This window comes from Sporothrix schenckii, assembly GCF_000961545.1.
Source record: "Sporothrix schenckii 1099-18 chromosome Unknown Cont44, whole genome shotgun sequence".
Lineage (NCBI taxonomy): Eukaryota > Fungi > Ascomycota > Sordariomycetes > Ophiostomatales > Ophiostomataceae > Sporothrix > Sporothrix schenckii.
The window spans coordinates 3,866,924-3,890,723 of NW_015971145.1; the positions used below are offsets into that span (position 1 = coordinate 3,866,924).

At 57.3% G+C, this 23,800-nt stretch overlaps 11 protein-coding genes across 11 annotated transcripts; 8 read left to right on the forward strand and 3 right to left on the reverse strand.

Annotated features, from left to right (window-relative positions):
• Positions 1-159: 159 nt before the first annotated feature.
• On the forward strand, positions 160-2,038 carry SPSK_08876 (cytochrome P450; the record flags this gene model as incomplete). The annotated part of the gene is made up of 4 exons (XM_016735462.1): positions 160-475; positions 572-930; positions 956-1,861; positions 1,922-2,038. The coding sequence occupies 4 exons, from the start codon at positions 160-162 to the stop codon at positions 2,036-2,038; spliced, it is 1,698 nt and encodes a 565-aa protein (XP_016587989.1).
• A 392-nt stretch (positions 2,039-2,430) lies between these two features.
• Positions 2,431-3,839, forward strand: SPSK_09218 (uncharacterized protein; the record flags this gene model as incomplete). Its single annotated transcript, XM_016735794.1, has 3 exons — positions 2,431-2,497; positions 2,645-3,336; positions 3,405-3,839. 3 exons carry the CDS (start codon positions 2,431-2,433, stop codon positions 3,837-3,839), a joined length of 1,194 nt encoding a protein of 397 aa, XP_016587990.1.
• Positions 3,840-3,961: 122 nt separating this feature from the next.
• Positions 3,962-5,158, reverse strand: SPSK_09402 (uncharacterized protein; the record flags this gene model as incomplete). The annotated part of the gene is made up of 3 exons (XM_016735975.1): positions 3,962-4,399; positions 4,552-5,004; positions 5,084-5,158. The coding sequence occupies 3 exons, from the start codon at positions 5,156-5,158 to the stop codon at positions 3,962-3,964; spliced, it is 966 nt and encodes a 321-aa protein (XP_016587991.1).
• Positions 5,159-6,073: 915 nt separating this feature from the next.
• Positions 6,074-7,424, forward strand: SPSK_09271 (DHHC zinc finger domain protein; the record flags this gene model as incomplete). Its single annotated transcript, XM_016735847.1, has 2 exons — positions 6,074-6,162; positions 6,224-7,424. 2 exons carry the CDS (start codon positions 6,074-6,076, stop codon positions 7,422-7,424), a joined length of 1,290 nt encoding a protein of 429 aa, XP_016587992.1.
• A 290-nt stretch (positions 7,425-7,714) lies between these two features.
• On the reverse strand, positions 7,715-9,586 carry SPSK_08880 (GTP-binding protein; the record flags this gene model as incomplete). The annotated part of the gene is made up of 1 exon (XM_016735466.1): positions 7,715-9,586. The coding sequence occupies one exon, from the start codon at positions 9,584-9,586 to the stop codon at positions 7,715-7,717; it is 1,872 nt and encodes a 623-aa protein (XP_016587993.1).
• Positions 9,587-9,883: 297 nt separating this feature from the next.
• On the forward strand, positions 9,884-10,276 carry SPSK_10027 (Ras guanyl-nucleotide exchange factor; the record flags this gene model as incomplete). Its single annotated transcript, XM_016736589.1, has 1 exon — positions 9,884-10,276. One exon carries the CDS (start codon positions 9,884-9,886, stop codon positions 10,274-10,276), a length of 393 nt encoding a protein of 130 aa, XP_016587994.1.
• Positions 10,277-10,813: 537 nt separating this feature from the next.
• SPSK_08314 (uncharacterized protein) lies at positions 10,814-15,235 on the reverse strand (the record flags this gene model as incomplete). The annotated part of the gene is made up of 2 exons (XM_016734917.1): positions 10,814-14,952; positions 15,022-15,235. 2 exons carry the CDS (start codon positions 15,233-15,235, stop codon positions 10,814-10,816), a joined length of 4,353 nt encoding a protein of 1,450 aa, XP_016587995.1.
• An 81-nt stretch (positions 15,236-15,316) lies between these two features.
• SPSK_09982 (uncharacterized protein) lies at positions 15,317-15,763 on the forward strand (the record flags this gene model as incomplete). The annotated part of the gene is made up of 1 exon (XM_016736547.1): positions 15,317-15,763. One exon carries the CDS (start codon positions 15,317-15,319, stop codon positions 15,761-15,763), a length of 447 nt encoding a protein of 148 aa, XP_016587996.1.
• A 334-nt stretch (positions 15,764-16,097) lies between these two features.
• On the forward strand, positions 16,098-16,398 carry SPSK_10115 (uncharacterized protein; the record flags this gene model as incomplete). Its single annotated transcript, XM_016736671.1, has 2 exons — positions 16,098-16,105; positions 16,182-16,398. The coding sequence occupies 2 exons, from the start codon at positions 16,098-16,100 to the stop codon at positions 16,396-16,398; spliced, it is 225 nt and encodes a 74-aa protein (XP_016587997.1).
• Positions 16,399-20,484: 4,086 nt separating this feature from the next.
• SPSK_09566 (uncharacterized protein) lies at positions 20,485-21,477 on the forward strand (the record flags this gene model as incomplete). The annotated part of the gene is made up of 1 exon (XM_016736138.1): positions 20,485-21,477. The coding sequence occupies one exon, from the start codon at positions 20,485-20,487 to the stop codon at positions 21,475-21,477; it is 993 nt and encodes a 330-aa protein (XP_016587998.1).
• A 1,151-nt stretch (positions 21,478-22,628) lies between these two features.
• SPSK_09525 (uncharacterized protein) lies at positions 22,629-23,670 on the forward strand (the record flags this gene model as incomplete). Its single annotated transcript, XM_016736097.1, has 2 exons — positions 22,629-22,673; positions 22,726-23,670. 2 exons carry the CDS (start codon positions 22,629-22,631, stop codon positions 23,668-23,670), a joined length of 990 nt encoding a protein of 329 aa, XP_016587999.1.
• Between the last annotated feature and the right edge of the window lie 130 nt (positions 23,671-23,800).

Sequence of the window (23,800 nt, forward strand, 5' to 3'; positions counted from 1 at the left end):
TCATCAAACCGACATAGTTTTTCAGCCGAGCAAAATACCCGCTGAAGACGAGCACACGACAGATTGCAACAAGAAAACAAAACCTGTCTTAACAGGGGAGACCCGTAGCGGCCACGTCCTAGGAGGCACCGCAACAGAGACGGAACAAAGTTTGCAAAGATGCAAGGCGTTGCCGGCCAGCTCCTGGCCTTCCTCCTCGACCACTGGGTGTCCGTCGTCGTCGCCTCGGTCTTGGCATATCTAGCCAACAACCGTTACGGGCAGGGCATCAACAAGTATCCTGGCCCTTTCTTGGCGTCATTGACAGACTGGTGGCGATTCTACGATGTGTACAAACAGCGACCAGAACGGACACAACGGCGCCTCCACGACAAGCTCGGTCCCGTTGTCCGCCTAGGACCCAACACTCTTACGTTTTCCGATCCCAAAGCGCTCAAGACCATTTATGGCCTGAACAAGGGATTTATAAAGGCACGTTGCGCGATCTCTGCGGCTACACAGCATTGATGCGACATTGGGCCGTATCCCCTGCCTTTGTGCAACGTCTTGTCACTAACACCTGTGTAGTCAGACTTTTATCTCCCGCAACAATCTGTCGTCAATGGCCACAGGCTTGCCAGTCTGTTCAGCACGACCGACAATGATTTCCACGCCCAGTTCCGCCGTTGTGTCAACGGCGCATTTGCCATGTCACAGCTCGTGCAATACGAGCCGTTTGTGGATAACACGACAAAACTGTTCCTCAAACAAACCGAGAAATTCTTTGTCAACAATCCTGAGGGCTGCGACTTTACACGCTGGTTGCAGTTCTACGCCTTTGACGTCATTGGAGAGATTACGTATACCAAACGCCACGGATTCATTGAGAAGAACGAGGACATCGACGGGATCGTTGCGTATCTGTCATGGCTCTTCATCTATGTGGCTCCGGTAAGGCCCTACCTTCGTCATACAGTTGTACAACTATCTGTGTCTTGTCCGTATTGTTGCTAACAGGACAAAGGTCGGACAAATACCATTCCTGGATCTTCTCTTCCTGAAGAACCCCATCTACCTGAAGTTGTCACAGTATGGCCTGATCGACTCTACATTCCCCGTCGCCAAGTTTGCACGCGCACGAATGGCTGAGCGCCTGCCGGACATTGTTGAGGGCAAAGGCCCCATTCTGCCGACCAAGGCCGAAAAACGCCCAGCTGCCGATCTGCTCTCCAAGTTCCTCGCAGCCCAAGAGGCGCGCCCCGAGTTCATGTCGGACACGCTTGTTCAGACAATGGCTGTGTCTATGGCCTTTGCCGGCTCGGAGACGACGGCCATTTCACTCTCTGCCGTATTCTACTATCTTTTGCGCAACCCCGCCGCATTGAAGAGCCTGTACGAGGAGCTGGACAACGCTGCCCACAATGGTCATTTCAGCGACAATGAAACAGGCCTGGTGACGTGGCACGAGAGCCAAGGGCTGCCGTACCTCGACGCCTGTGTCAAGGAGGCCTTCCGTCTGCACCCGGCGGCCGGCCTGCCATTAGAGCGCATTGTCCCACCGGGCGGCACCGAGATCGCCGGCCACTTCATCCCCGGCGGCACCATTGTCGGTTGCTCGGCCTGGGTCCTGCACCACACCAAGGAGGTCTTTGGTGACGACACGGATACCTACCGGCCGGAGCGCTGGCTGGTCGACGAGTCCAAGGTAGCGGCCGCCAAGGAGGACCAAAAGGCCGAGGTGCGTGAGCGCGAAGAGCTGCGCATCAAGGAGATGAACGGCATGATGCTGCAGTTTGGCATGGGCTCGCGGACGTGCATCGGCAAGAACATTAGCCTGCTCGAGATTTACAAAGTTGTTCCCAGTCTTCTGCGGAGATTTGAGGTGAGTTACTTGCCATCTGTGTCTTTGTCATTTCGCGGGCGCATGATACTAACTGGATAGATTGATTTCGTTGACCCGAAGCAAGAGTGGAAGCTGATCAACGCCTGGTTTGTGAAGCAGACCAACTTCTGGACGACTTTCAAGGTCCGGGAACTGGTCCAGCCTCAGTCGGCATAGGGATACGGTGTTTAGATGGACGTCTTAGCAGGAGGGGAGAATGTGCTATTACGCTTCTTGGAACTAGAATTATGCAAGTGCTGTCTTTATCTTATTTTTTGTTTATGTTTTGGTTAGTTTTGCAAAATGCTGAGCATGCCATTTTGTCATATTCTAGATCCTTTTTTATATGTAATACACGTAATACGCGAAGCAAGCTTTTATGTATAATATAAAAGTAAAATAGAGATGATGAACTTGAAATGAATCCGAATAATTAAAAGGGAACATAAGATACACAATAAAAAAAACATGTCAAACCACTACATCAAATCCAAAAAAAAGTAATATTTACCCCAGACACTCACAACAATATGTACACAACCCTTAGAATTCAAGTGTACCTCATAAAAATGAACATCCGCCAGTTTATGCTCGCTTCTGGCACCCGTCGTGAAATACGCAGTATTAAATTGGACCGTACGAAAAAGGGCACAAAAAGGAAACAAGTATCGTCTGGATATCCCTACAGAAACGCCGTGCGTAGAACACCAGGGGAAAAATGTAAACAAAACCACCTTGGCCTCACGGCTCACAACGCATATTTTATGATCCCTACCACTCAAGCCGTAGACTTTCGCTGTTGCCGTTTTGACGGAGATGCGGCGGACGGTGCCGCTGCTGTCCGTTTTCGCTTGGTAGACCCTGGAGCCGGTAGTGACCGGGGCACGGATGCCACGGCGCGGTCTTCGGACCGCAGCTGGCGTGTTGGTGTTGCCTTGCCAGGGGCACCACGCATCTGGGCGTCGACCTCATCATCAAAGTTCCCCTCGTCGTCCTCGTTTTCGCCATCACCGCCAAGGTCGGTCGGGGCCTGTGTTTCATTGCCAAAGGCAAAGTCCTGTGTCTCAGGCTCGACCGTCCTTGTCTTTGTCGGCGTCCGTTGCCGTGCCCCAGAACGAGTAACCCGGCGTGATTGGAAATCGTCTTCGTCGTCGTCTTCGTCGTCACTGTCCTCCTCCTCGTCGCCGTCACCACCGACATCGCCGGCACCGGCTTCGGCCTCTGCACCTGAGAACCGAACATGCTTACTGGGACTTTCAGGCGCTGGTGCATCAGGATGCGCCTCGCTGCTTCTGAAAAATCCGCGGACGACGTCCACTAAGCCCCTGCTGCGACTGGCCGAGCCCGGCGCTGGATTACCAGACGGTGTCTGCGCGTCTGCCTCTGCTGCCTCTGCCTCTCCGTTGCCTTCTTCTCCTTCGTCCTCCTCGCCACCCTCCTCATCTTCACCCTCCTCGTCGCTGCCACTGGCTTCGGTGACTTCCTTGTATCGTATCCAGAAAGACCGGAACTCTTTTAAGTTGAAATCGTACCATGCAGCAAGCTGCGATGCCAGGAGCGTATACTTGGTGCTGTCGAGCCCGAGCGTCTCGACGACACTATCCCAGTTGATCCGGTCACCGTCATCTGCAGCATCCTGCAACGCTGTCCAGAGCGAGTACGTGTCGAGGAAGCGTCCACCAATGAAGAAGGATGGCGGGACGTACACACCAAGGTAGTCGTTGTATTCATCGAGGCACTTTTGAAACACTTGCTGCTGGTTGTCATGGTCGCCGACGCCATTGAGAATAGCATCATCGTCAAGGTCAAGACCGTCGTCACCGCCGTCGATCTCCTCTGTGTCTTCTTGCGGGTTGCCTTGTTCTCCATTCGACGTGCCGTTCTGGGTTTGGCTCTGAGGAATCGTACTGGGTGCAGCTGCTGGTGCGGCATCCCCTTTTGTGTACATATTCCGGAGTCTGTAGTATCGACTACGTAATTCGTTCAGAGATATATTTGGGAACTAAACAGCAGACGAAAGAACTTGTTAGTTGCCGATGATCTTTCTAAACCTCCGACGTAAGCGGAATACGGAACACAAGCTAGTAGCTAATATGCGCATTACCTTTGAGTGAAGATATTCGAAGAAGGAGTTTGTTGGTTTTGCATGTGTTCCAGATTTTCGCTTCTCATCTTTCCAAAACGAATACGCCTTTGAGAGAATGTAATAATCTGTATAGTCCATGAAGAACAGTTCGCCGGGCCGGCCAGAACTGTCGTCAAGCATCTCGTCTTTCTGTGCTTGGTCTCGTGCTTCGTTGCGTCGCTGTTCTTGGGGTGGTTCCTGTAGTGGCTCTTGTGGCGGCTCCTGTGGTGGTTCCTGTTGTGGTTCCTGTGGTAGTTCTTGTGGTGGTTCCCGTGGTGGTTCCTGCGGTCGTTCTCGCGGTGGCCGACGTTCTGAATCGGGCCCGTTTTCCATTTGTGCCCGAACTTCCTCGCCTTTTCGGGACGATTCTCGAGGTTTCTTCTGTGGTCGTTCTTGGATTCTTGCGACAGGTACTCTCGTTGTCAACGACAGCTTCTTCACCCACCTGTCTCGCCACGATTGGTAGGTATGATGAGGGTACTGCGAAAATCACTGGTTAGCAGAGTTCGACTCTAGTCAAAGGCAAAGGGGGGAAAACCACAGAAACACGGCAGAAGCGCAGTACCTTTTCTTCCAGCTTCTTGTACATCTCGTTACCGCGGTCGTGAAAATATTCATCTTCCTCGATGGCCCGTGTCGCCTTCTGTATGACCCAATCTTGCAGGATGCGGTCGTCTTCGCGCGTGAATGCATTGCGTGTCTTTACGACACTCTGAGACCGTGCCGACGCATAGACCAAACCATCCTCTTCTTCCCTTTGAGGCGGAGACCGTTCGCGTTCGCCTTCGGTCCGCTCATTGCGCGCAGGCCGCGCAGGCCGCGCAGGTGTAGTCGACGGGTGGGCTTGCCGTTGTATGAGGTACGGCGCCTCATCGACTTGCCGTTTCTGTTTGATGCAGTCCACTATCCACTTGTGGGAGTAGTAATCGCCAGAACGGTAACTTGGTGGGCCGCGAGACGGGTCTCTAATGCGTATGTCTGCATCATTCTCGTTGGCGACCACGATGCCGCCATTGTTCTGCAGTTAGATGTTAGACAAAAGGTCAAGGAGGATGCAAACACAAATCAGAGAGAGAGAGACAGAGAGGAAGGCCCACCTGGATTATCTTCTTTGTCTCATTGGGCGTGTGGATGGAGACATAAAACTTAAGTCCCTTGAAGCTGAAGGCCATGGCTGCGGAATGGTTTGCTGCAGTCACACCGGCCCTTGGGATGCGCCGAAAGGCCTAGCCCTGCGACAAGCTTCTAAGAGTAGGGAGTGTAATGGGTGGCAGGATGAAGTCGTCGAAAACTTGGACCGCTCAGCCGTTGAGGTTCCGGGGTGGCGACACGCGTGGGTGCAGCTGGATCGCACCCGGCGCAAAACAACGCAGTGGCAAACAGAGTCAGGTTGGGGTCGCGTCACATTGCGACGCTGGCTGGTGTTGGGTGCATGCGCGTCACGTAGAGGTGCTGCGTCGTGAAAGATTGACAATTCGGTCGCTCTCCAAAATCCAACTCTTTCTGTTGATAAGGGGTAATTATGCCGTTGAAAGGAAGGTGCCGTTTGGCAAAGGTCAGTAACCCGGAGGCAGGTACAATCGACACAGCGGGACGCGTGGAGGACCTGTGAATGGGGAAAGAGACGTGACGAAGGGGACCCACTCCCTTTGGACTAGTTTGGGAAGGAGCGTTCCCCATAAACACCGAATCACGTGGTTTAGCTGGTCCATATTTAGGTTGGAAAGAGGAAGGAAGCTCTTGCCGCTAGGCCCAAATCCAAGGAGGCGCAAGGCTGACGCATTTGGAAATCAACAGAGTGAGTAAGGCAAACACTTGCATTCGGCCTCAGCTTCCCCCTTTTGCGTGAAGACGGCCACAACCCGTCCACGGATCTTCTTGACGGCTCTCCGACGACTCACCTGACGGCTCCCTACCCGTCCGGCCAAACCTATTTCGAACCTCATCGATGGTCGTCTTCGATCTCGATCATGATCGCGACTGCACGGTAACAGCTTTAAACTGTGCAGCTTCTTCCCGCGCCGACACCTGTTTCGACGGTGTATCACCCTCCTCCGCCCAAGGCCGCTTCGATCTAGTCACCCAAGATGGGAGTCATCGCCAAGATGGCCGGCATCGTGCTGGCCATCTCGCTGCTGACCTTCATCATCTTTTTTGGACGGCTGCCAATATTTAGGTAGGGACGAGACGGGACGCAATGGGAGCAGGAACAACGGCTAACGTACGACGAACAACAGGCGAACTCCCATCGCATGGCTCTACACATTTTTCGTGGCGAACCTGCCAGGCGGGGTGTTGGCGGTCGACCGGGCCGTTACCGGCGGCCGGTTCACGTCGTCGCTGAAGCGGTTCGGCCACTTTATGATGAACGACAAGCACCCGACGGTGCTCATCTTCTTTCTGGTGCTGCTGGCGGGCTCCGAGTGGATGGCGATCCCGTCGGCGTGGGCGTTTATGGGCACCGTGCAGCGCATGGCGGTCGTCGTGTCCAGCGCGCTGCCGTATGTGTTTCTGTACCTTGCGGCGTACACGGACCCGGGCACCGTGTCGATGGGCAGCCTCAAGCACCACCTGTCGCTGTACCCGTACGACTACGGGCTGTTCCACCCGGGCGCGCGCTGCTACACGTGCAACCTGCTCAAGCCGCCGCGCAGCAAGCACTGCCCCGTGTGCAAGCGCTGCATCGGGCGGCTCGACCACCACTGCATCTTCATCAACAACTGCGTCGGCGTGGGCAACCACCACTGGTTTTTGCTGTTGTTGCTGTCGACGGCCTTTCTGGCCTCCTACGGCGGCTGGATGGGGCTCTGCATCCTGCGCGACCGCGTGGTCGAGCGGTTCCCGTCGTGGTCGATGCTGCCGTGGCGGGCGTACGAGATGAGCGGCGGGGCCCTGGCCAACACGCCGCTGGCGACGCGCCCGATGTCCATGGAGACGTGGCTGATGCTTTTGTCGTGGGGCATGAAGAACTACATCCAGCTGGGCAGCGTCAGCCTGCTGGGCCTGCTGATCAGTCCGCTGGTCTGGGGCCTCCTCGCGTACAACCTGTGGAACGTGTGGACGGGGCAGACGACCAACGAGAGTCTCAAGTGGTCGGACATGAAGTGCGACATGGAGGACGGGCTCGTGTACAAGCGGCGGCTGGACGTGGCAGCCACCGTGTCCGCGTCTGCCTCGTCCTCCCGCTGGCCGCTCGTGCCGGAACACGTGTTTGTGCTCTGCGAGGACGGCAACCCGCCGCCGCCCAACGAGAAGGACCTGCCTGGGGTGGGCGACTGGGAGCGGGTGTGGACGCTGCGGGATGCCGAGAATCTGTACGACCTGGGGTTCTGGAGCAACCTCAAGGACATTTTTATTCCGAATTACCAGTTTAATACAAAAGACCTGCCGGCGGCAGAACGGCGGGGCCGGCCAAGGAGGCGGGTGCCGCGAAAGTAGATGGTGAGGCAGGGGGAGGACGGCCAAAAAGGCAAAAGAACACAAGATAGCGAGCGGCGTTTACTTCAACGGATGGTATCATTATGGGAAAAGCAGTCTTTATTATTTTGGAATAGACTTTTTTGGGGTTTGCGTTTACTTTTGCTGTTCATTTATGTTCTTCTTTCTTTCGGATATACAGACGTCATGTTTCATTATTTCTATGATTGTTTCTACGTCGCTATTTAATTGTGTCGTGGTGGTGGTACAGGGAGTATGATATTACACGAAACGCATCAGCAAGACGACGCTCACGCCCGCTTCCACCTCCGTCTGCGACCACGAGAAAGCGGCGACTTCGACCCAACTTCAACAGGATCGGACGCGGACTCTGTCCTGCCAACCGGTGCAGACTGACTCTCGGCCTTGGCTTCTGCTGCGGAGGCTGCAGCGACTCTCCGTGCCTTGCGCTCCTGGCGCTCCGCCTCCTGTCTTGAAATGTACGCCAGTTCGGCTGCCTGGTCGATCACAGCCTCGGTGACCTTCTCGGACCACCGGATCTGGTCAAACGGAACGACAGTGCCGGAGGAGGCGCCGACATTGTTCGTGGCGCCCTCACCATGACCAGCCTTCTTCTGTTTCCTAGACGACGAGGGCGCGGCCGCGGCGCTTTCATGCTGCGGCATCAGACCGGCCATGCGACAGATTGCCAGACGTGCACCGGCAACACCGAATCCGCCGCCGCGTGGGTCACCCGCGCCTGTCACGACAATCTCCGGCACCCAGCCCTGGCCCTCCATCCACGGCACCGTGCCCAGGGACTCGCGCTCGACACGGCGCAGCATCCTCCATATGCGCACACAGCCTGCGCGCAGGGCCTGTTCGCCCGTGGACGTGCCCGAGCCAAAGGCGGGCTCGGCGGTCGTGACGGGCGCGACGGTGGCGGGCCTGCGCAGCTGCTTGGGCAGCAGCAGCTTGTCGGCCTTTGTCAGGACAATGGTGGTGCGGACGTTGGCGTCGCGCAGCATCTCGAGCGCCTGGCGGTCGCCGTCCTTGAGGCCGGCCACGGCATCCACGAGCAGGACGGCGCCCCGCAGCGTGGCACGGCGCTCAAGGTACTTGGCAATCTCCGTGCCCCACTCGGCCTCGGACATGAAGCCGTAGCCCGGCATATCAATCAGAATGAGGCTGTGCGCCGGCGAGGGCTCGCCGGGCGACTGCGCGCGCTTCTGGGAGCGGGACAGCACGCCGCTCTTGCTGGCTTCCGGGACGCCCCTCGCCCGTCTCTGCTCTTCCTCCTCCTGCACCCGTGCAAAGGTTTGTGCTTGCGCGGCACGCAGTGGCGGTCCAAACCCGTAGGCGTTCATCATGCGGGTGCAGCCGGCGCGGGCGCTGGTCACGGCCAGGCCCTTGCGGCCCGCGTTAGAGCCGTTGGCGCGGCCGGCCTTGCCGCCCGATTCGAGCCCCGCCAGCGCATTGACGAGTGTCGACTTGCCGACGTTGGAGCGGCCCAGAATGCAAATCTCGGGTATGCGCGTGTTCCTTGGCATGTGGAGGAAACGCGGCGCCGAGTACAAGAATCCGGATTCGGGGCGCTCAGAGACCGAAAAGACTGACGAGGCACGGTCGAGCACAGCGGATGTCGGTGTTGGCGCCAGGCGCACCGCGGCGGCAGCGGCTTCCATTGCAACAGCATCGGCGTCGGTGGGTGGTGGGAGGAAGGCGACGGCGCGGATGTGGTGGGACGGTTCCACTCGCGCGAGGCCGTGATCTTTGCTTACGCGGGGTTTTGTGCTAAGTTGGCGAGAGACATTGGGTGTCGTCTTCGTTTTGGACGCCGGATTCGAAGCTTTTGGTGGTTTTGGGGAGGATTTCGCGGCCGTCTTTGGGGGCGTCGCCTTTCGTGATTTGGAGGATGCGACGGGCGCAGCCTTGGGCCTGAGCGCCTGTTTTGTCCTTGGCTGGTACTGCTGGGCCAGGGTAAGGTTCCGACATGACGACGATATGGCTCGGCAGCCGTTGTTGGGCACGCCTGCGTGAAAGAACGGCCGAGTTGAAGTGGCCGATGAGTAGGACCGCCCCGAAGTGGACGCAAATGTCGGTGCGCGGACGGTCTTGGCCACCATTTGCCACACCTGCGGCGACAGCGCCGCAACCCGGTCGTGCCATAAGTGACTCTTCATTGCGGTAAGCCACTTGGGAACGACTTGGTGGGAGTGTGTTGAGCCGTCGCGATACAGAGGCTACTGGAAAGTGAAGCCTTTTCTGGGCAGAATTTAACAACTGACGTTTAGATGATAGAGGGCGGTTGTGCCCCATATTTTTAGCGCTCAGAGGCGGCAACTCCCATTGAACTTTTTTCTTCTCGCCAGCGAAGTGGGGCCAATCACTGTTGCTCTTAACGTGGACTTTAAACCTCACGTCGTCGTCCTCTACTCTTTACTCTTCTCACAACCCACGCACACCAACACGCACACACAATGACGCACAACCTACGCTCCCTCTATCGCGCGTTCCTCCGCGAACTGCCACCCCGCCCACTCCTCAAGGGCCCACGATCGCCTCTGCATGCTCAGCTGCGCGCTGAGTTTGAGGCTCCGTCAGCTTCCTCGGCGTCTTCTGCGACCTCTTCGTCGTCGCCGACTCCCACTCCAGCCGCCCAGTCGGCCTTCCACGGCGAGCAGTACTTCGCCTTCCTGCAAGCCCAGCGCACACATACCATGCTGCTCGAGCGCTACAATCCCAACCTGGCCGGCGACATGGACGACGCCGAGCGGATTCGGTTGACGGCGCGGCGTGTAGGCATCAACCTACCCGTCGAGTTCAAGGACGGCGAGGGCAGTGAGGGCGAGGGCGGGGGCGAGACGAAGTGAAGGTCGAGGGTGGCGAAGAGCGGAGCTGCCAAGCAAGAGCTGCGACAAAGTGCGCGACCAGCGAGGAAAGCCTTCGACAACGTGCGTTCCGCTCTACCCACGGCATTTTTGCGGCCGTCACATCCCATATCCTAACGTTTAGAAGGACACATCCAGAAATTCCACGAGAACATGGCAACAGTAATACAAGCCACATGATACAAACGCCGTGCCGCGGCAGCAAAGTCGACATGCGAGTGTATGGCAAAACAAAATCGCTTACGACCTGGTTTGGTCTGTATATAGGAACTATGTACATAGTTGGGAGGGTAGGAAACAACTCCCCAAATAGCCACGAACGAAAAGAATAAACAATGAATCTCCTTCTCCAATCGCCACGGGTCCATTACTCGTTATGATGTGCTGGGTAAAGAAGAACAAGAGATTGGCTGTCCAAAAGAAGAAAGGAAAACCGTCTGACAAAGGGTATCAACAGACCGGCGAAATAAACAACAAACAAAATAGTGACGAAGAGTCATAGTCACCCCCTCTTCCTCCTCAAACACCGCCCACGCCGCCGTCTTCCAAGCTCTCGTCCCAGCCGCCCGTCTCCAGCAGCCATCCGCCAACACGCTCCTTGACCAGCTCAAACGTCTCGCCCAGGCCCGCTCGCCACTGGCCCTGCACCACGCGCACCTTGTCCTTGAGATCGTCAGTCAGGCGCGCACTCTCGACGTCACGGCTCGTAGCACCACTGCTACTATTGGCCTCGCCAGTCCCCGTCGTCCGGTCCTTGGCCGTCAGCGCCGCCTCCTTGACCTCGTGCAGCAGGCACAGCAGGTTGGTCTGCGACTCGATAAACTGGTGCGTGCTCTTCTCGGCATGCAACAGCAGCGAGAACAGGTACTGCAGCGGGTGCTCGTGGTAGCTGGGCGTCTCCTCGTACTCGGCGGCGGGGATCTGCACGGTGAACCCGGTGAGATCCAGGGGCACTTGGTCGAGCAGCTGGGCCAGCGGCGGTGCAATGTCCCAAAACGCCGACAGCTGCACCTCGACGCCGCGCACCACATTGGCCTCGACAACGTCGCGGAACGCCTCGGTGCGCTGGAGGGCCTCGGCCGCAAAGGCCGCGGCGCGCGTGGCGGCGTCGCCCGCGAAAAACGCTTCGGCGTCCCGCAACTTGTCCGCGGCCGTGTCGCCCGCGCGGCGGTACGGCGCCAGGACCATGTCGCGGTAGCGGTTGTTGCGCTCCGTCAGCAGATCGTAGATGGCCCGGTGCAGGGCCTCGCGCGCCTCAAAAACCCACTTGAGCAGCGTCAGCGTCTCGAGCAGCTCGGGCTGCTCGTCACCCTCTTCCTGCGGCAGGTTGGGACTCGGCTGCCGCGTCTCGCCAAACAGCCGGCTGCGCAGCTCGTCAAACAGCTGCGTGGCGTGCGCGATCCGGCCCGTCAGCAGCTCATTGACCGGCTGCACCACCATCGTCTGGAACCGGTCAAAGTCGGCCTTGAGGCTCTCCTTTTGGCGCGCTTCGTTGGCGGCCGCCGCATCCGCTTCAATTGCGGCCGCCTCTGCGTAGCTCATGCGCCCGCTCGCAATCTCCTCCTGGAGGTTGGCGCGCATCGTGGCTGTCTGTTGTTGCTGAGCCCGGTCGCTTTCGATGTGCGCAGCCTCTGTGGCGCGCTTGCACTGGTCGTAGGCCGCCTCAACGTCACCAAGGCTCGCAAGTGTGCGCACAGCCGCGCGCGTCTCGCTGAGGTCAGGGTGGTTGTTGTTGACAGCTGGATGGTGGCGTGGGTACGGCGGCGGCAGCGTAACGAGGCGCGAGACGTCCAATGCAGCCGGTATGGAGTTCTGGTGCAAGGGTTGTGCCCCTGGCTGTTGGAATGCCGAGCCCGCGTTGGGTGTGTTGGGCGTAGACAGACCTGGTGTCGAAGAAGAAGCCGTCGACGACAGGTACGAGTTGCGGAAGTGTGCTGGCGGTGCTTGTGGTGTGCGCACGGGGTCGGGAGAGGCCATGTAGTCGGCTTGCGGGTGGTGATGGACTTTCTCAGGCGGATACTCGCTCGATCCTTCGTATGCGGCATAGTTGACCGGGCCGCCGTTACCACTACTGCCAACGCCCGGGTCCACGTACTGCGGGCTCCGGACGCTGCGGCCGCTCAATGGTTCGTGCAGATCGTCGGTCCACTGCAGCGCCTCGCGCGCCTCCTTGGGCACACCCATGTACTTGGATTCGCGTTTGGAGCGGGCCAGCCGGTCGCCCGAGTCGTCACGCCGACCACCGCGCCCGTCACGTCCCTCGCCTCCGTTCTCGCTCGACTCCCACCAGCGGCTGGCCGTCCGTCCACGGGAACTTTTGTCGTCAGGGTGTTCGCTGACGCTCATGCTAAGAATGGGCGAGAGGCTCGGCATGTAGTTCGCCTGGGCGCCCCAGCCTGGTGGTGGGCCCGACGGCGACATGGGCAAGTGGGCGCTGTTTGGCGTGCTGCTGCTATCAATGGCCGAGTCGAAGTTGGCGTTGTCGTCAGGCGAGGAGGCTGTGTCACGGCCGACCAGCGGTGCCGACGCCGACCCCTCGCGGAATACAGAGGCCACGGACCCACGGTGCGAGTGACTGGGCTCGGACGACTGTGGCGTGAATTCGACGGCGCTGGTCCCTGCACTGTCATCGGCGCTACCCTGAGACGCGACAGGCTCACGACGGCCGCCACCACCGGCAGTAAAAGGTGCAGTGGCTACAGCGGGTAGCATGGGGCGGAAGAAGTCGCGGGTCAGGTCAAAGATTTCGGAGCCCATGGCACCAATGGCGGCGGCATACCGTTCGCGGCGCACACGCGACTCGGCCACCATAAACTCGGCAAAGAGGCGCACACGCTCGGCGTCAGAACCGGCGGCCGCTTCGCGCTGAGCAAAGGCATGAAAGCGGTCGACGGACCCCTGGCAGAACTGGTCGCTCGACTGACTGACGGCCAGCTCTCGCGTAAGCGTGTCACCACTGCCTGCTCCCGTCGTGGCATCAGAGGCGTTGGGAGGCGACTGAGACTGGCGACGTGTCTGGGACGAAGCCGATGAGGCGCGGCTGCGCAACGGTGGGGTGGGGAGCGCTTTCGGGACGGCGTTGGCGTTGGCGTCGTTCGCAAGGCCGCTCGCAATGCTTCCCATGTGCGGACGGTTCATGTTGGGCGACGATGAATGAGGGTACGGCGAGAAGGGGGGTGTGGCGGTTCCGCCCGTGACAGTATCACTCGAGCGCGGTGAAGCCTGCTGTTGTTGAAGGCTCAGGAGGGCCCGTCCGCTGTTCGGTCCGCCGCCCCCACTGCGCGGTGTGGACTTGTTGATGGTAGGCCGGCGCATGAGACTGCCCACGGACCCAGCGGCCGGAATGACGATGTTGGACAATTGGCGAGCGTGGCCGTGACCAGGACCAGACGAGCTGTCGGCATTGATGCCTGCATTCACGGCCCCGTCGATTGAGTTGCGCACGCTGTTGGCGGCCCGGTTCCGGCTCTCGTTGCGACGTTCCCGCAGCGTCTTTTCACCGCCGCGCACGGCACCTGTCCGTGCGAGCGTCATATTATTGTAGTTGCTCGAGCCGCTGCCACCACTCGAGCTATTTGTGCCATTGGTGACGGTCGCGGACGGCGAATGCGAGCTATGGGTGGAATTGGTCGATGGAGCCGACTCGGCCAGATCGCGTGCGGAAGAGCTGGCGGCGCTAGATGTGCTCTCGACGAGCGAACCACGGTTCGGCGAATGGTCTTCGCGGGCGGCAGCAGCAGAAGCGGCGGCGGCGGCGGCGGCCACCGAATCAGGTACTTGACGGGGCGTGGCATTGTCATTGTAAGGGTCGTTATAATTGTCGACATCGCCATCACGGACAGCAGTGTTCTCGTTTTCCGGCTCGACAAGGTCACGGTCGAACCAGCCAGCGGGCGTTGGTGGAACGGGGCCCAAGACAGCGACACCTGCGGGCGGCGGACGACGCGTTGGGCCGGATACAATAGGATCGCTCCCGTGGTGAGGCCGGGTCATGCTCTGAGACCGTGAGCCCGAAGGTGGTGGGCCTGGTGGTGGCGGCGGCAGAGGCATACCCGCCTCCCAGCGCACCTGGGAGGACGAGCGTGACCTTGCCGACGTCGGGGTGGCGATAGCACCGGCAGAAGCGGCACGACGGGAGCCAGGCGCCACGGCTGGGGGTTGCTGCGACTGTTGGTGCTGCTGGTGGTAGTTGGAGGTCTGTAGCGGCTGCAAAGGAGGCTGCGATCGTTGGTGCTGTTGCTGTTGCTGTTGCTGCTGCTGCTGTGGCTGGTGTTGGAGAGGCGGTTGCGGCGACCGAGATGCTGGTGGTGGTGGTATGGGCTGGTGAGCATGAGTATGCGTGTAGGTATCTGACGGTGATAATGTGATATTCTGCTGCTGGTATTGATCAGAGTCGCGCCGACGGCCAAACGACGGCAAGCCAAATCTCCGCTCGCGTGAAGCACCGCGCGTTGTGCCCGGAGGTGGTGCAAACGACGTCTGGCTCGTCGTAGACTCTGGTGACGGGCGCTGGTGGCCCTGTTGTAAATGGTGGTTGTTCGGGGTGCCCGGCAGTGGCGCCCGGGCGGCCGATATGTTGGCGGGCGAAGTCTCAAAGACCATGCTCGAGGGCCGTTGGCTGCGTGGTGGTGAATATGGTGGTGGTGGAGGAGGTGATTCTAGATGCGAGCATCCTATGTTAGTCAACAAAAGCGTATGCTGTATATCCCGTCTGCCCAGTCACTCACGCGGTTGTTCTTGGTAATGGTGCCGTTCCGGGGCCGGTGACGGTGCCCATTGCTGTGGGTTGTAGGGCTGGATGGCGCTGGCAGGTGTCTGGTTCATGGAAACGGCGGACAGAGGCGTGGTGTTGGGACCGTGAAACCCATTGCCGAGGGCCGTAGTGCGCAGCGGGTTGAGGTTGGCCCGCAGGCGCGATGTTGGGTCGCGGCCGGTGTTCATCTTAAGGCGGTGGTGCTCACTATGAGTCTGATATGAGGCTGTGAGAGGGCCGCCGAGGCGAAGTGAAGATTGGGGTCGACGATGCAGGTCGGTTTCGAGGAAATCGAGGCAGTGCACCCGCCGGCTTGGGTTCCGCGAGGGAGAGACGATCACCGGTCCATGCGGACGACAACGATGATGGGAGCAAGGGGAAAGGTTCAGCTGGGGTGGGTATATGAGATGGTAGGAGCAATGGTGAGGATTAAGAAGAGGAAGAAGCTAGGCAAAGAAAAGGTCATGAGCGGTCGTGAAAAAGCGGCGAGATCAGAAACAGCCGGCCAGGTCGCGACAGTCGGAGGTTATGGTCTTGTACAAGACAGAGGACGACACCAAGGTCAGGCGAGACATGGAGGGAGGGGAAGGTACAAGAAAATACAGGAAGAAAGCAAACACTGGAAGACACAACAGAAACAGAAGAAAGCAGTGCAGCACGCAGGGACGACAGACAAAAACGTTCCAAGGTCCAAAGAGAATGCAGGATGCAACTGAGTGTGGTTTTTGTGAGACTCTATGAAAACAGAAAGTATGAGTATAAAACCCAAGAAAGAAAGTGACGGGGATGTAAGAAGAGAGCGCCTCTTTTGCAAAGGGTCTGGCCCAAATTGAGACCCCACAGACGCAGCGGCCGCTGTGGTCGATTCCGTCACTCTATTCCGCGGCACAAGTCAACAGCGGTCAAGGGTTGGGGTAGGGGACGAACGACAAGGGACGAGAGAACCAAGAAAAGACAAGGAGGAGTGAAATAAATCAAAATAAAGGAGGGGGGGCCTGTTGAGTAGACACGGCTGGCCGCTTATTGTTCCCGCGGCGAGACCAACGGACAATGTGCAAGTAAGGTTGAGGGCGTGCGTTCGAGTGAGCGGAGTGGAGAAGACGTGGGATTGTGAGAAAAGTCGTCAGGCGATAGGCGACAGGCGACAGACCAGAAGACACAGCAGAGGCAGAAAGTTGAGAGAAGGGAGAGGGATGAAGCCCCGATAGTGGCCGCCAGCCAAACCCCTGTCGATGCTGTTGGGACGCCGTCGAGGAAGGAGGCAGAGGTGGAGGTGGGGACGAAGGTTGGAGGGAAGGAACGAACAAGGCCGGCGAGGCATGCGCGATGGGAAACGAATGACCAAAAATGAGAATTAAAAAAAAGAAAATAGAAAAGAAAGAATAGGAAGGCCACAGACAATATGACAGGGGTCTGTTTCCTGGGTGGACCGTTTTCTTGCCGTCGACGGCCGGCAGCAAGATCAAGAAGCAGACGGCTGTTGGCTGTTGGAACGAAGCAGCCGTGTTAGTGATGTTGGGCGGGTCGATTTGCTCTATCTGGACGGAGAATTGCATATCTGTCGCTCACTGCTCTAACGATTCTATCTTGCTGGTCTGTCGTTTGACTGAACGTCCAGTTTCCTGGGTGTATTTGGTTGTATTCGGTATCGTCTTCAGGCTCACGGCCGATGGCCCTGGCCTTCTGCTTGGACCTCGCGATTGGCGGCGGGACGCACAACTGCTTTTGTCTCGTTTTCCGGGTTCTCTTCCCAGCCTCTTTTCTGTCTGCTGCCACTTCGTCTCTGCCTCGTTTACACCTTTGACTTTGCGTTCAAGTCCCATTCATGCCGATTTTGTAGTGTCTGGCACGGCGTTCTACATACACCCAATTACTCCCGTCTCAAGTGTCTCGCCCAAGAGACGGGATGAAGGTTTACGGCGCAAGGTTGTTTTTCCTCCAGTCCTCTTCTTCTCCTCCCATAACCCCTTGCCGAGCTTGTACCTGTGGTGCAACACAGCATCGCACCGTCACAGCTGGCCGATAGCTCTGCTTTCGTCTTGCTCTCGTTATTTTTTCCCGCATCTGTGCTCGTCAATCTTCGTCCTATGTGGTGACAGCCGGGCGTACGTCGTACATTGGCTGTAATCCAACACAAGGGTGGAGTCTGCATCCCGCATACCTTGGGCTTGCAGCCCATGATCACTTTTTGTAAATAAGAATTAATGCTCACGCAATATTGGTGGAGAGATGAAGAGGAGCACAACAGAGTGAGAACAAACAAGCAAAGCACACTTATGTGTGAAAAGTGGGTCGCGACTTCTCTCCAAACCCGCACCTGATTGGCGACGCCATGGGGAAAGAGCCAACAATCTATTCTTGGGTCACCCCTAGCGGGCGAGAACTGCAGGCAAGAGCCGTCAATATCGTCGAAAACTGCTGGCAAAGGAACACAGCACGACGTGCATATTTCTCCATCCTCAGAAAGAGTGGGCGGAACTCAGCACGATTGGCTGGCGGCGCGGGCAGGCTACTGCTCGAAGAGGTAGGGGGTGGGTGACAGTGAAGTGGGGTCGATGCCTGCCCGGCGCTTAACCAGCCATGCACGCTGCAGGCGATGTGATTGCTTCTGCTCACGATGGGTGTGTGCTCTTTTTCGGTACGACTTTGCTTTCTGTTTTCAGTGACTGCCTGACTGCTTTGCTCTGCTTGCTTGCTTTTCATCACATCGCCACTTGCGGTGCGCTAGCCGGGACTGTATTGTGAAGGATCAGAGTGCTAGGCCGAGTTGGTATGATTCTTTGCAGGTCGTTTTTATTCAGGACGGGTTTCTTTATCGTACGTTGTTCCAGCGAAGAGGCATTAAGGCGACAATGCTACCATGGCGGCATCGGTGTGATGACAGGGTTCAGCCGGAGCTCGGCCCCAGAGCTGGTCAATCAGACAGTCCCGACGAGTGGAATGTAATACAGCATACGTCGAGCATCTACTTTGTATCTCGGAAAGCGATGTATGTTTAAAGACGCCCCCAATAAACGTGGGGACTCGGTGGACGGGGTTCCTGTTGGTGACAGGGAGATAATAATAGCATCCTCGTGCCAGGCCCGATCCAGTAGTCCTGGTGGAGGCGTGTTGACGGGCCCTGTATCAGAAGAGCTGGTGGTATTCCGAAAGAATGTGAACGAGGGCATGTTAGTGGTTGGAGGCAATTAGGACGAGAAGCCAGTCGAGTTGCAAGGATCGGGGTTGGACGGCCATCGGATGCAGCCACATTTGGATGGTTCAAAGATGGTCCCGCAGGAAGAGGTGAATTTTTTTTTAAAAAAAAAAAAAAAATGGCAAAGGCAGTGCGACAAATGGGGACTTGCCTCGGCTTGGCTTCCATCCCGGTGATGGAGTGACGATGGAAACAAGGAGGAAATGATTTCAACTTGATGGGATAATATGTATATTTAAGAATAAACTTGCAACTGTGCTGTCTTGGTTTTTATTTTATTTTTATTTATTTCATTTGTTTATTTTATAAAAGAAAAGTCAAAAGCATGGCCGAAAAATATTGAAAGAAAGTACGACTTAAAGTTATTTCCCTTGGCCTTTATATGCTCCCTTCTCAGTCATCCCATGTTACGGGCCCGCATATATTTCAGGAAACGGACGCCTGTTTTCAAAACGTATATTATTGTTCAAGGTTCTTGAAGAAGCAAAATGGTATGAAACAAAACAAGACAGTCATGCTACAAAACCTTTGTTAGCTCACCCACGCGACAGCAAATGGGATGCATATTTCTTTGGCCATATGCCCGTCCTACGGATAACAGACCTAAACGCCCATCAAGACAGTCTCGAAATAGCAGCAGAATTAAACCTGAGTTTCTCCACATATTGTTTGTCTTCCGACCGCTTTTGAGGCCATCTTACGCGCGACACGGCACAACCCGCAGACGGCCACCGATCAGGCCGACCAAACCACCATACGGTCTCATATTGGGTCACCACAGGGCGTCGTGGTGACAATCGTAATCTCCGCGGTATCTGTATTTACACCAGGCAGCTCATGTCTTATTTTTGGCTTCATCAGAGAGCAATATCCAGGCAGCCATCGCCCGACTTGCCGCCCCGAGAGTAGAGTGCATATTCCCAACATGTGCTTCTCGCCATAGAATCCTCAAATGTCCAATGGAAGTCGAGGTCGGGGAAGTATGACCGAAAGCTGAAGATGGTTCTGTGACTTTATCTTCACTTTGGCCAATCGTCGAGGTTCTTCTGACCTGTGTTCGAGTCAAAATAGGTGTCACTAGGCAAGCCCGAGGCTCACAAAGACAACCGCTCCGGACATCAATTCCGTCTCCTCGACAAGAAGTCCTTCTACAGCCACTGGACGTGGTCAATTGCATCTCAAACGAAGCTGCTGGAGCTCCCATGTCTCTGACGCTTGACGTGAGACGGTCACGCGCACCAATTGACATCCACTCCACCAGCTGCGTAGAGTCGGATGCGCCCATTCGGCGTTTCAGTTGGAATCGACTGACCGCTCGCCTCCAATGCCTCCAACGCACGCGTAATGGAGCTGTTTCTCCCGTCGTCAAGCTCGCCAAGATCAACTCGCCAAATCTTTTGTTCATTGGAAGCTCCTCTGCAGTTGCTGGGTGAGGCCCAAAGTAGAAGGCGGTGTAGACAGCTTGAATGCGGGGTCCGGCCCACCGAAATTCTGCCAGCACACAAAATGCCCCAATCTGGTGCCAATTCCCGCTAAGATATTTGCAGTCTGGCTGCGCGGGTCCGGGCCCCCGCTGTAAAAACAGACCATGGAAACTTTTCGCGGATGTTCCATGCATTTCTGTCCTCTCCGTCGCTGTCTGGTTTCCTCCTCTCACCAGTTCTCTACCAATCCCTTCCTTTTCTCTCCGTCTCCCTCCCCCTTTCTCTTCCTCTCTTCCTCCCAGGCATGTTTTCATTGCTCCACCCACCACTCGGTCCCTGCTTCGTCGTCTTGACGCCTTCATTGTCCTGTCATCGTGACTTTGCCGTTCCCATTCCTTGACTTTTTCCGCTCTTTTGATATCTCCTTGCTGAGGCTTGAAACCACAGCAAACCCAAAGTTGTGAGTTGGCAGACACCCACTTCACCCGGAGCTTGCCAGAGCTCCCAGCAGCCTCGCCCATCCCACCGTCTTCCGTCCTTCTCCTGCCCTCGACCGCCCATCCCTTCCAATGCAATTCTGTATGATGAGAATATCAGCTGGCACCAGTCATAGGGCGACTTGTACTCCCTTCCTTTGATGACAACCTTTTGCTGTGGTCCACCAGGCCATCTCTGATCTTTTGCTTCCCTGGACTTTGGCCCCTCCTCGATCGACTGAGGCACGTTTGCCACATTGTCTTGCTTCACCGAGCTAACCGCCGTTTACAAAAAAAACAGATAACCACTCTCATTTTTGATACCCTGTCCTACCGTCGCCATGGTCCTCCACAACCCCAACAACTGGCATTGGGTCAATAAGGATGCTGCGCCGTGGGCCAAGCAGTGGTTCGAGGAGAACCTGACCAAGCTGAGCGCCGAGCAGGGCGACGTCAACGCACGCATCTCCAAGGTCATCAGCTCCGAGGGCGACGTCGACGTCAGCCAGCGCAAGGGCAAGGTCATTACGATCTATGACGTGAAGCTCGTGCTGGAATACACGGGCGCCGCGCCGGGCGAGGACGACGTCAGCGGCTCCATCACGATCCCCGAGGTCGCCCACGACACCGAAGAGGACGAGTTTGTGTTTGAGATTGACATTTACTCGGACAGCAAGGGCAAGCAGCCCGTCAAGGACCTGGTCCGCAGCCAGCTGGTGCCGCAGCTGCGCACGACACTGATCAAGCTGGCCGGCGCTCTGGTGGCCGAGCACGGCAAGGACATCCAGCACGCCCCCGGCGCCAACCCGTCGAGCGGCTTCACCACCCCCAAGTACCACCCGCCCACCGGCGCCGCCGCCGCCAAGGCAGGAGCGGATGCGTCGTCGTCGGTCTCCCAGACGACGGGCGGCCAGACCATCAACACCACCACGGTTACGGACCAGGAAGAGTTCCGCACCACGGCCGACCAGCTCTACCAGACGTTTACGGACCCGCAGCGCATCGCCGCCTTCACGCGCGCCCCGCCGCGCCTGTTTGAGGGCGCCAAGGTCGGCGGCAAGTTTGAGCTGTTTGACGGCAACGTCGCCGGCGCCTACGTCGAGCTCAAGGAGCCCACGCACATTGTGCAGAGCTGGCGCCTCAAGCAGTGGCCGGCCGGCCACTACTCGACGCTCCGCATCGACTTTGACCAGAACGACGTCGACAGCGTGACCGTCATGCGCGTCGAGTGGAGTGGCGTGCCCGTGGGCCAGGAGGAGGTGACGAAGCGCAACTGGAGCGAGTACTATGTGCGCAGCATCAAGCTGACCTTTGGCTTCGGCACGATCCTGTAAGAAGGATCTTCCCGTCAAGGACTTTCCTCCTTGCTGTCGAGCCGTCTGCCCGAATTCTCTCTCTCTCTCTTTCTCTCTCTTTCTGTCCCCCTTTTCATTCCGGTGTAAGATCCGTGGCGTTTATTTGGGAGGGGCATTTTGCGCATTTTGCATATTACATGGGGCGATCGGTACAAAACTTACACAATTGCTTTTTTCACAGACGGACTGTGAGAGAGGAAGAGGACGGACGATGCATGGGCGACTCGTTTGTCTCCAATTTCGAACGAGAGACGATTCGAGCGCAGCATGGTCCAGGAGTTGCATGATATTTACGATAGAAATGATAAACAGCGTTAGGACTACAGTTAAAGACAAACCGTGATTAGTGATGTGATCTTGATATCAGCCTACGAGCAGCGCTAAACGTTTGAGCCGGACGAGGAGCTGATCGTACCTGGCTTGGATTGCCTGCCCAGGCAATGTCCTCGGCAACCGTTTCTGTGACGCTGTACGCCGTTCTGCCCGTATTTGTTCCTCGCATCGTCAAACTTTTGGATTGTTTTGCTCTTTGGCGTTTGGGACATGGAAAGCGTTTGTTGTCCGATTTTCCACCTGCAGCAGTTGGATTTCGTTCAGCCGCGGTCTGGGAGCGACGGGCATTCGGACTGAAAAGCCTCCGATTGGAAAAGCAAGCAAAGGAGGGGTACCTCGACCGTCGTGAACAAAGCCGCGACTGCACTGAAGAATTCTGCACGACGAGATGATTGGCAGAAAGCTGAGATCCGATGCCAAGAGCTTGGGCTGCTTGTGCGCTGTGCATCCGCGAGGAAGGAAGAAAGTGTCGTTGGCTCTTGCCTTGCCTTCGTGTGTCGTATTGTGCTCTCGACCGACGTCGGCGAGGTGTTCTTTCCGTTATGGGCATCTTGTTGTGTACAAAAGGGAGGTAGAAAGACCGGTCCATTTTGTCAAGAACGCACCGTCGGCACCTTCCCTAAACTATCTCTTCGTGGGGTATTACACCAGCGTCATTCAACACTGCTAGTGGCAAGAGCGCTGATCTCCAACGTCAAAAAGAACGGCCACAGCAAAGCGTTTGTATTTTATAATTGTTGCTCTCATCCACTTCGAACGTCTTTCATTCCCAACACGATCCGGTCTGGGTTTTCATCATGGCGCCCATCTACAAGATTGCCATTATCCAATTCCAGCCAAAGGTGAGTCGCTCCTGTGACGTATTTGTCATCCAGTATGCTCACGTCCGTCCAGCCTATCGACATCGAGGCCAACTTCAAGTATGCTGCCGATGAGATCCGCAAGGCGGCTGCTGCGGGCGCGGACATTGCCCTTCTGCCCGAGTTCCACTTGACCTCGTGGGTGCCGAACCACCCGGAGTTTGTCAGTGCCAGCGCCGCGTCCGGCGCGATTCTCAGCCGCTACCAGGACCTCGCGCGTGAGCTCAACATCAACATTGTCCCCGGCACCATTGTCGAGGCGCACACCACCACGGCCGACCCTGCGAGTGGCACGACGCTCGTCACGACGGCGCCCGACGACACGAGCAGTGGCACGCTCGAGCTGCGCAACATGGCCTTCTTTGTCGAGGCCGGCACGGGCAAGGTGCTCAACCGCTACCAGAAGACGAATCTGTGGCACACGGAGCGGGGCCACTTGACGGCGCCGACGCTGGAGAGCGCCTCGTCGGCCGGCAGCACCACGGACTGGCCGCCGCACAAGGCGTTTGACACGCCCCTCAAGTGGGGCGACCGCTTTGTGCGGGCCGGCATGCTGGTCTGCTGGGACCTGGCGTTCCCCGAGGCGTTCCGGGCGCTCGTTGCCGACGGCGTCGACCTGATTCTGATCCCCTCGTACTGGGACCCGTACGAGGACGTCGACGCCGAGTCGCTGGCCGTCAACCCCGAGTGCGAGGTGGACTACATACGCGCGTGCCTGGCGGCGCGGGCCAGCGAGAACACAGTGGCCGTGGCATTTTGCAACACGGGCGGCGTGTCGCAGCTGGCACAGCCGCTCCTCGGCCTGCGGGGCGAGATTCGGCCTGGCGCGACGGAGACCAAGATTCTGGAGATGGACCTGGACTATTTGCGTGTGGCGGACAACCACTACAAGGTGCGGGCGGACATCAAGCGCGAGGGCTGGCACTATGAGCACACTCTGCGGTTTCCGGCCAAGACCGCGGCGCCAGTGAGCAAGTAGGGGAAGGCATTTGTCTAGGATGGACCTCCAGTAGGTGGACCGAACAATTGCATTCTGCAGCTTTCAACGAATTGCCGTCAGCTTTGATCCTTTGTGTCACTCTCGTACGATGTCTATCTTCTATCCATTG